The sequence below is a fragment of the Phalaenopsis equestris genome, unplaced genomic scaffold (assembly GCF_001263595.1).
Source record: "Phalaenopsis equestris unplaced genomic scaffold, ASM126359v1 Scaffold000002, whole genome shotgun sequence".
Taxonomy (NCBI): Eukaryota; Viridiplantae; Streptophyta; class Magnoliopsida; order Asparagales; family Orchidaceae; genus Phalaenopsis; species Phalaenopsis equestris.
Genome location: NW_018164444.1, coordinates 50,411,590 through 50,421,484, shown reverse-complemented (window position 1 = coordinate 50,421,484; position 9,895 = coordinate 50,411,590). Strand labels below are relative to the sequence as shown.

At 38.8% G+C, this 9,895-nt stretch overlaps 1 protein-coding gene across 5 annotated transcripts in view; it reads right to left on the bottom strand.

Annotated features, from left to right (window-relative positions):
* Nucleotides 1-9,895, bottom strand: part of LOC110023258 (protein RRNAD1) — a 29,366-nt gene that overhangs the window by 9,064 nt on the left and 10,407 nt on the right. For 4 of the 5 annotated variants that reach the window (XM_020722585.1, XM_020722575.1, XM_020722593.1 and 1 more), the window contains exons 9-11: nucleotides 8,109-8,192; nucleotides 7,292-7,526; nucleotides 6,974-7,170 (exon numbers count right to left, since the gene is read on the bottom strand). In XM_020722585.1, the coding sequence (XP_020578244.1) occupies nucleotides 6,974-7,170; nucleotides 7,292-7,526; nucleotides 8,109-8,192 (516 nt within the window). The remainder of the gene's footprint in view (nucleotides 1-6,973; nucleotides 7,171-7,291; nucleotides 7,527-8,108; nucleotides 8,193-9,895) is intronic. The other variant, XM_020722600.1, reaches the window with a different exon arrangement.

The following is a 9,895-nucleotide window of genomic DNA, read 5'->3' as shown; positions in this document are numbered from 1 at the left end:
AAAAAAAAATCAAGCCGCAGCTAAGGCTCAAAATCAGGCCACAATAAAAGCTAGAAAAACACCTTCATGCCTTCAAAATATCAAAACATAGGGCCACCACATGCTTCAAATAAGAACAACTGTAGAACTTTTTCAAACCAATATAAACTTTTTCCTAGCATGCATTTCGAGTAAGGGAAAGCCACAGGAAGCCAAAACTGAGCCCCCACATGCGTGAAAGACCAGATAAACCTTCCAATGTCTCATGCTAGATAAGAATAAATGAAAAGCCTCGTGATACATATCTCAACATGCTTGCAAGAGGAGCTACCATTGTCTCAAAGCCATATTCTAATATTTCTGATTTGCGTCCCATAGAAATATGCTACAATAAATAGAAACATGTCATAGCTTCACCACTTTAAGCAAGTAATCAAGTCTAGCTCCTAGAACATGTTGACATTTCCATTTCTAAATGCTTGAGTACCAAGTATTTCAAAAAAAATATATATAAGTGTAATGTCATGCAAGCATGCTATACCATCCACCGCACCAAGCTCAAAGGCTCGGCAGAGGGAAGACCGAAAAGAAGCAATGCACGGGAGGGGAAAGAAGGTACCTCTTTGAAGCAAAAAGAAAGTAACACAGAAACTTTAAAAACACTCCACAACTTCACTTCCTCTCCCAACAGCAGGAGGAAATCGATTCAAGCACCAGAAGATCAAAAAAGTGAGTGAGAAAAAAAATAGCAGAGTTTTCTCTCTTAGAAATATTTTCGGCCTCTTAGAAGCTTCACAGAGGAGCTCTCATATACCTTAAGGGCAAAGGAGACGAATGATTAAGAATATACGACAGAGGGATCGAGAGATGCAGAGGATTAGATCCTCGCAGAGGATGCGATTCGCGGCAGAGGAGATCGAACCCATATCACAGAAGATAGGATACGAGGGATGGGCGCCTGCGTGATCTGTCCCGCGTGCGAGAGGCGAACGCAAGAACGAAACCTCCACAACGGCACGAAGAAAGAGCGGGTCGGGCGACCGAACGAGCCGTCCTAGGGCTAAGGCAGCACGGCTAAGGCAACCCAAGACATAGAAGGAGAGGAGGCTCACGGCTAAGGCAACCCAAGTCAATTATATGAATATATTTGATATACATAGGAGAGTGAATGGACAAACCCTCACAAAGCCTCCAAACCGACTCTAATTTCACCAAGTAGGACATAAGGAAATTGTTCAACCCATTCTTCAATCACCTCACTTTATAGATAGGGCAAAGACATACATTTAAACTTGACTCATCAATCAACACCCAAGCCACTTCATGTAGGAGGAGCCAAACAACCCCAAGGAATTGCCAGCAAGCTCACGGGTAGGGGTAAGAATAAACCAAATCAAGCTCCCAAGCTACCTCTCGAGTAGGAGCAGAACAAGACAGAAACCGAACCCCAAATAGGGGTTAAAGCGAATAAAATTGAACCCTCCCATAACAGATCTCGAATAAGGACAACACAGTACGCCAAAACAGGCTCTCGGACAGGAGTCAAGGCAAGCAAACCGAGCCCCCGAACAAAGCCAAAAGCAAACCCTTCAAAGCCCATACATGAAGCTTAAACAGTTAGGACAATGTTTTAACCAAAACCAAAAGCCAAGCCTCAATAAAACAAACATCCCATGCCCCTTCAAGGTGAAAACCGAGCCCCAATGGAGACTAGAAACCAAAATTTTATAAGCCACAAATGCAGTTTATGGCAATAAATCCAAACCCAGTCATCCTTGAGAAAACCAAAACCTAGCATGGGCAAAAAAAAATCAAGCCGCAGCTAAGGCTCAAAATCAGGCCACAATAAAAGCTAGAAAAACACCTTCATGCCTTCAAAATATCAAAACATAGGGCCACCACATGCTTCAAATAAGAACAACTGTAGAACTTTTTCAAATCCCAATATAAACTTAAACTTTTTCCTAGCATGCATTTCGAGTAAGGGAAAGCCACAGGAAGCCAAAACTGAGCCCCCACATGCGTGAAAGACCAGATAAACCTTCCAATGTCTCATGCTAGATAAGAATAAATGAAAAGCCTCGTGATACATATCTCAACATGCTTGCAAGAGGAGCTACCATTGTCTCAAAGCCATATTCTAATATTTCTGATTTGCGTCCCATAGAAATATGCTACAATAAATAGAAACATGTCATAGCTTCACCACTTTAAGCAAGTAATCAAGTCTAGCTCCTAGAACATGTTGACATTTCCATTTCTAAATGCTTGAGTACCAAGTATTTCAAAAAAAATATATATAAGTGTAATGTCATGCAAGCATGCTATACCATCCACCGCACCAAGCTCAAAGGCTCGGCAGAGGGAAGACCGAAAAGAAGCAATGCACGGGAGGGGAAAGAAGGTACCTCTTTGAAGCAAAAAGAAAGTAACACAGAAACTTTAAAAACACTCCACAACTTCACTTCCTCTCCCAACAGCAGGAGGAAATCGATTCAAGCACCAGAAGATCAAAAAAGTGAGTGAGAAAAAAAATAGCAGAGTTTTCTCTCTTAGAAATATTTTCGGCCTCTTAGAAGCTTCACAGAGGAGCTCTCATATACCTTAAGGGCAAAGGAGACGAATGATTAAGAAGATACGACAGAGGGATCGAGAGATGCAGAGGATTAGATCCTCGCAGAGGATACGATTCGTGGCAGAGGAGATCGAACCCATATCGCAGAAGATAGGATACGAGGGATGGGCGCTTGTGTGATTTGTCCCACGTGCGAGAGGCGAACGCGGGAACCAAACCTCCCCAACGACACGAAGAAGGAGCGGGCCGGGCGACCGAACGAGCCGTCCTAGGGCTAAGGCAGACCCACGGGTTCGAAGGAATGAGGCGGGGAGGGAGAAGAATTTAGGTTAAGGGTTTTAATATAAGTTATCAATTAGAATAATAATAATAATAATAAAATATTATTTATTATATGAATAAAATTTACAACCGTTTACCATATAAACTGATCCATATCTTTAAATAGCCTACATTATAAAATATCATATAAATCAAGAAAAATCGACGTTCCGGACGCATTGGCGCAGTCCGTTTCGTCATCCGGAGTCGTCCGGACAACCTCATCGTCGATCAGGCTAAAAACACGTCGCGGTCTGAATCCTACGAAAATTTTGGCTCGAATTCGATTAAACAGGACAGCACAGAGCGCAGCGGCGCAAAATCAACGAGTAAAGTCAATCATAAGGCTGGCAGTCCTATAGGAATGCTCCTTGAGTTCCTTCGGAGTAGCCTTACCTGCTAAACAATAGCGGTCAAGACTACTACATGGAACGTCAAGTTGAGCGAAGAAAGGTCAAGAATTGCTAACGGGGAGGGATCATTCACTAGTTTTCTAGGAGTAGTCGACAGAAAGATCCTACGGCTAGATCCTAGGCTACTAAGGAGGGGAAAATTACACCTCGACCGAAAGCGAGTTCAACAGATATATTGGCAATACGTCGTAGGAATACATCACATTTGATATGCTTCTCCCCAAAGCATCATCACCGTGCAAAAAAGGGGTTACTTGCTACTAAAGTTGGAAGAGTATCTGGGGTTATCTAGCACCACCGACACGTGCTCCCACAGTAAATAAACAACGCCATCGACATCACCTGCTTCAATGCTTCGGCGGATCTGACGGATGAGAAGGCGATACTGGTAGGAGGAAAAAGAGGAAGGAGAGGGTGAAGACAGTTCGAAGTTTTCGATGAGGTGGTTGGTCGAGCGAGAGGCCAGGGACGTTCCTGTGATCAACCGAAGTCAAGAGAAATTGAGCAAAGGAGGAGAAAGACAACAGAAGGGCACCAAATGAATAATCATTCGAACATGAATCCAATACGCGCGTCACGGGGTCGATCTCGCGGCCCTGTCGATTAAAAATTCTAAAATGTCATTTCTTAACAAGTTTTCAAACACAAGAATCAAACGATGCAGCGCCGTTTTCAAAATGCTCCCGCAGCAAATAAAATGCCCCAAACGCACCCTAAATTTCAAAAGCATGAGACTTTAAACACTTTTAAAATCAAGAGCCTACATTTCAAAAGCTCAAATTTTCAAATGTTTAAAGTTTCAAACGATTCACATTTTATTTTTATTTTATAAGCCCCAAAATTCAAAAATTTTCTTATTTAGAAGTCCAAATTCACCAAAAATTCCGACAACCTCCCGGCATCAACCCCCGTTTGGGGGCACCAGATTATGTCAACATTCTCAGTTATCTTAAGTTGTGAGACACTGCGACCGAGGAACAAAAGTGTAAACTTAACTCGCGATCTTAAAAGACGCAACGAACCCTCAATGTACCTGCACAAAATGTTAGATCGCAAACTCCGAGCAGTACTTCACTTTCTCCGAATGGTACTCAATTCCCCAATGACGAGTATTCACTTTCCCATGAACGGATATTTTAAAATCCCTATTTAAAAAAAAAAATTCCAACTGAATCCGTATTTTTTCCTGAATAATACTTAATTTCCCCACAAACAGATAACCGCATTTCCTCGAGTGGATATTTTAAAAAATTTTCACTCATTGCCCCAAAAATATATCATTTCGAGCTTCGCTATTGACTATAGAATGGTAAAATAAAACATAAAAGTATATGACATATTTTCTGCGCCCCTCACTTTTTTTACAACAAATCAAAATAATATAAAATCAGAAATCAAATATAAAATAAAAATGTCTCAGGTTTGGTGCTCGGGTAGGGAGAAGTCATCAGGCTTTCCCTCAATAGATCGGGATGTGCTTGAATAGGGATTAGAGGTCAGTTCAACAACGAAAATGATGGGTTTAAGTAAAGGAGATAGGACTTTAGGGCAGAGGAGCTCTGCTTCTGTTCGATCGTGGAGCATTTCGGCGCAGGGAGGAAGGACTGGCTTCACGTGCACAGTGACTTCGCCGAGACCGGTGAGAATTAGAGCGTGGCTTGAAGATCACAGCATAGAAGGACCGAGCGCAAGCTCTAGAGCAGGGGAGATTGTGTCGTGTGATGGGAGAAACAAAGGATCGAGATCTTGCAAGCTTTGTGCTAGGATGGTGCTACGAAGACCGCGGCCTGAAATGAGGGCTCTTGATCTTTAGATTGCCCGCATGCAGGGAGAGGAAGATCCCACGGAGAAGAAGGTTGTCATCTCTATGTGTGATGCAGCTTGCAGGAGAGGGGAATAGCGGCTAGCAATTTTGTTACAAAAGATTCTAGTGAAATCAACGAAGGACAGAGGCTAGTGCAAAGCGAAAGCACAGCACAGTGGTGAAGGAGGAATGTTACGATTCATGTCGTGAAGATTGTGCATGAAACAGTGGAAGGGAGGCATGACAGAGGGTAGTTTTAGTGTGTTTGTTGTGAGGAAGGAAAGGAAGGAAAAATAAAAAGCGAATAGGAAAACAATGCAGACGAGGACTTATGACAGGAAAAACAAGATGACGTTGGCACAGGACTCCTTTTGCGGCTTAGAACAGGAATAGACGAACAAAACAAGAACGAAGAACAAGAGCAATTGGGAATGATAGAGCAGTGCCCATGAGGAAAAAAAGGGCTTTGATCCTTTGTTTGTAACTGTAGGGGAGAGTGGGGAACGGTTACCCCACTTAAGCGGGCTCCACCAGGCGGGAAGGCGCGATTAGATAAATTTTAATTCAATTTTAATTAATATAGCTCTTTTTTCTTATTTCTTTTCTCGTTTTTTTTTTCACAGGCAACTGTGCCTATCCTTGATGGCCCTAAGTACAAGGTTTCTACATCTTCTGTAAACAAGAGAATACTTTTTTACTCTATAGTCGTCAATACAAGGTTTCTACATATTCTGTAAACAAGTGAAGGCACATATGGTCATGATGATCAACAACCGATAATTCTGATGGAAGTAGTATAAGTAATGATATTCTGATTGATAGGAAATTTTTTATCCTCTTTACTGAATGGTGATGCAATCACAATAAAATAGATGGTCACGCCCTAGCTTTCATCAAGCTTCAAGCCTGGCGATCCAATTGGGTTCTTATTCTCATTTGTACTTTTTTGGCAATATTGGATGTTTATCAATGCACTTCATGCTTTATGAATTTGCCTGTTCGTATTTTTCTTCCCTCTAGCTTCTTGTTAATTGCGCATGATGCACTGGCATTACTTTCTTGAAATAATATTATTCTTCATATGGAAAAAAAAAACCATTTTTATCATTCTCATTCCACATTTAACTCGTCTATTAATGATTTTTTTTTTGTTTTCTCAACATTTGATTCAATTATCATAGTCACTTTTGTTTAGCATCATCAGCAACAACAGTATCATTATTGCCAGCCAAAATAAGACGTAAAAAATACAAATAATATCACAAAAAACTACTACTTAAAATGATCTGATGGTCTAAATTTAGAAAGAACATTGTCTAGTTTTGTTATAATTATATGAAGATTACAGAAACACAAATTTTGATATTGTTGATAAAATAGCTAAAATTATTTAGAAACTAGTAATTGTTTTTAGGCGCCTCAAATCAAAACAAAAAAAAAATGGGAAGAAATATTATATTCAGCATACAGGAATTATAAGGATCGCTAGTATTTTTTATCATTTTTGGTATTATGAGACAAAAGAAATATGCAAATTCTTAAATCCCCATAATGGCTCAATTGAAACTGCATGAAGTGGACTTTCGTGATTAGTGTGCCATATATCCACGAGCATTCCAAGACAAAAGCCCATATAAAATGACTGTTGCTAAACAAAATGTTAAGCCAACAACAGACAGAAAAGACTAACAAAAGACTAGTGTAGAAATGAAACTTTGAATGCTTGTGTTACATCACCTCTAACTCGGATGAACACTGGCAAATAAAAATTGAAATTTGAAGTATAAATATGAGCAGAGAGTGTGATGAGCCAAGTCAAAGTTAAAAAAAATAAAAGAACCTTGAACAATAACAAGGGAAAAAGAGTTCAGAAAACCATACCAAGAAAGGTTCAGCTCTCATCCAAGGTTCAAGCAAGTTGAAATCCTGCAGACTTTCCAACCCCAGACGATGTAATCCAGACTTGCTGAATACTTTAAAAAGGGCATATCTATCAGAGCTTGTGGAAGACTGAGCTTCTTTATATCCTTCACAACAGGGTCTCTCTGAAAATACTTCTGGGTTATTAATTATATTCACTGCAGTGTAAAAAAAAAAAAAAGACAAGCTAAACTTAAACTTTGGTAGGATTCATCATGGTTGATGATGTATAAACAATTTGTAAAGTTAAATTCCATCAAAAGACATATCTAGTTGGACCTTTTAGGGTTCTACAATCACAGTGTTCTTCAGTCGCGTCAGTTTCATCAGATTGCATAGCAAAGGATTTGTTGCCGGCATTGTTTTCATCCTTCAACTTAAATGATGAAATGTTAGTTTCAGCACCAAACTGAGATTGTACTGCTCTTCTCATCTGCTGGCGTCGCAGAGCCTTCCCAGGCCGTCCAATTGATGGACTTGATCCGATGACTTCTGGATAATACTTATCCAGAACCTTCAAAAGAAATTATTAGCAAACAAAGAAAGTATGATTAGCTCATCACAGTACAATGGAACTTCAAAAATATAATAATCCAGAAAAATGAAAGAGAAAAATTACATAATAAACACAACATAATGAATACTACTTTGGCTAACTATAGTCTGGCTGGCTGGTTTTTTCAGTTAAAGGAAGTGGAACAATATAAAAAATCCAAAGGGGAATAGCTCATGCAAAAATGTTAGGTGATGTGGCATATATGTAAAGGATAACTGACATCAAGCAACAAAGCTTGCAGATGCCCTGTATATCCATTATTCTTCAGGAGAGCCGAGCAACACAGGATTCGAGAGGGAATGTTGTAAAAAGACAATTTTTGGATGATTCAAGGAACCATTAAATGAGAAAAATATACTAAGCAAGTGATAAGAGTAATGCTGTTTAATTAAATGAAGTCAAGAAATATGGCACAGGAAAACCCTTGTTCAAAAAATTATCCAAAAAAATCCCAAGTACATGAAAATCATATCGAATATAAAAGTTTGTTTTACTATGCAAAGACAATGCTATTTAGAGACTATGAAATTCGGCAATTACCATTTGAAATGCGGCTCGGAATGCATGCAACTCAAAATTCTGACGGGCAGCGCTCTCAGTCAAGTGCTTCCATCTCTCTGCACTCTAAAAAGAAAATGTAAGATTTGGCAGTTCTATACTAGTTAAAACAAGACTGTGAAATCAATAGCATCATCATTACCAGCATCAAAAATAAAATTTCGAACTTAAAATCAATCTTATTAATTTTTTTAATATCTTACGACGTAAGAAAGGTATTTGATGTTAGCTTTCTTTTATATAAAATCTAGCCCATTTCAAACTTTAACCAATTTTACACAGATCCAAGATCAATATTATGTTTTTATTGTTTTGCATTGGTTATAGAGATGCTTCAAAAACTATTTGAGAAATAGCAAGTCTTTTGTGCATAAAACTCTTGAAAAACCATTTTTATTGGAAACTTTAGTCATTAAATTTAGGACTATCCCAACTTGATTTCAACAAAATTACAAATGAACTAACCGTTTTCACAAGACTTAACCCAAAAACACTAAAAGTATCCCAATCCAATATCCTCCATACAAAAAACAAGAATGCTGCAATCTCAGCTCTCCTGCAAAGTCTACGTAATGAATTCATCATGAAACAATTAAGACCCATTTAATTCTCTCTTACATTCACGCGATTTTTAAGCCGTATGAACTTCTCAGCCCAAAGAATAATGTCGTGGAACTACTTCAAAAATCTAGTATGGTAAAATGCAAACATGTTTTTAATCCACTGCCCTCCAAACAGCCATCTAATAGTAACCCAGACACCAATTTTAACACACATTATACCGACACTTAACTAGCTCCCTTCAATATTTTACCATCAGTAGACCTGGTATATCCTTAGTTGTGAATCAGTTGTGTCAGCACATGCACCATCACCTCAATTGCAAGCTCTTACATCTCAACGGCTCCTTCGCTAAATCAAAGGCACCTCTAACTTTCTTCTACCCATTCAAAAGGAGAACTTACTCTTCATACCTGCTCAGACAAAATTTAGGCGCGTGATGTGACCGATTTCATTTTGTAATCGACAAATACAAAAATTTGATGAAGCTACTAGAAGATTTAATTTTCCAGCAACAGTGTCCAAAGACTTGATCGCGACTTTATAGATGTGTCTAATTTGATTAAGTTGTATAATTATAATATTTAATAATGTTAAAATTGAATTGGTCAACGCAAGTATACGTATCGTTCAAGTAATATAGGACTCTAATGGAGTCCTAGATATCGATCCCACAGGGAGTGTTTTAGAATCACGGACTAAGACTTTTATAAAAACAGGACTTTAATCACAACAACGACGTTCAATTTGTTTATCTGTCACTAATAGACAATTGAAATAAATAGATAATTTTAATAACTAATAAATAACTAATGATATAAAGTAGGGTTTAATTGTGATATTCAATATATAAGAAAGCATCATTCTCCTTGTCAAGAAATTATAGTGAATGGATAAAATGAATTAGTTCAATTTATATTGTGTCAAATAGGAGCATACATATTCTTTACTCTTTGGTCCAGGCATAAAGAACATTGACTAATCCTATGCTTGGTTACTGATTCTGTGGCTAGACTGGGAGGATACCGGCTCCCACTTCGGAGCTCCCACGTTCCCCTCACCTGTGGGCTAACATCTACACTTCAGCACCCAAACGATAGGACCAAATTGGGGTTTTTAGTCTGTCACTCTAAAATCTCCAATTCTTCGCCCGATAATAATATTTCCCTATTTATTTGCACCCAACTTCCAAGGGCTTTGACCTCCCT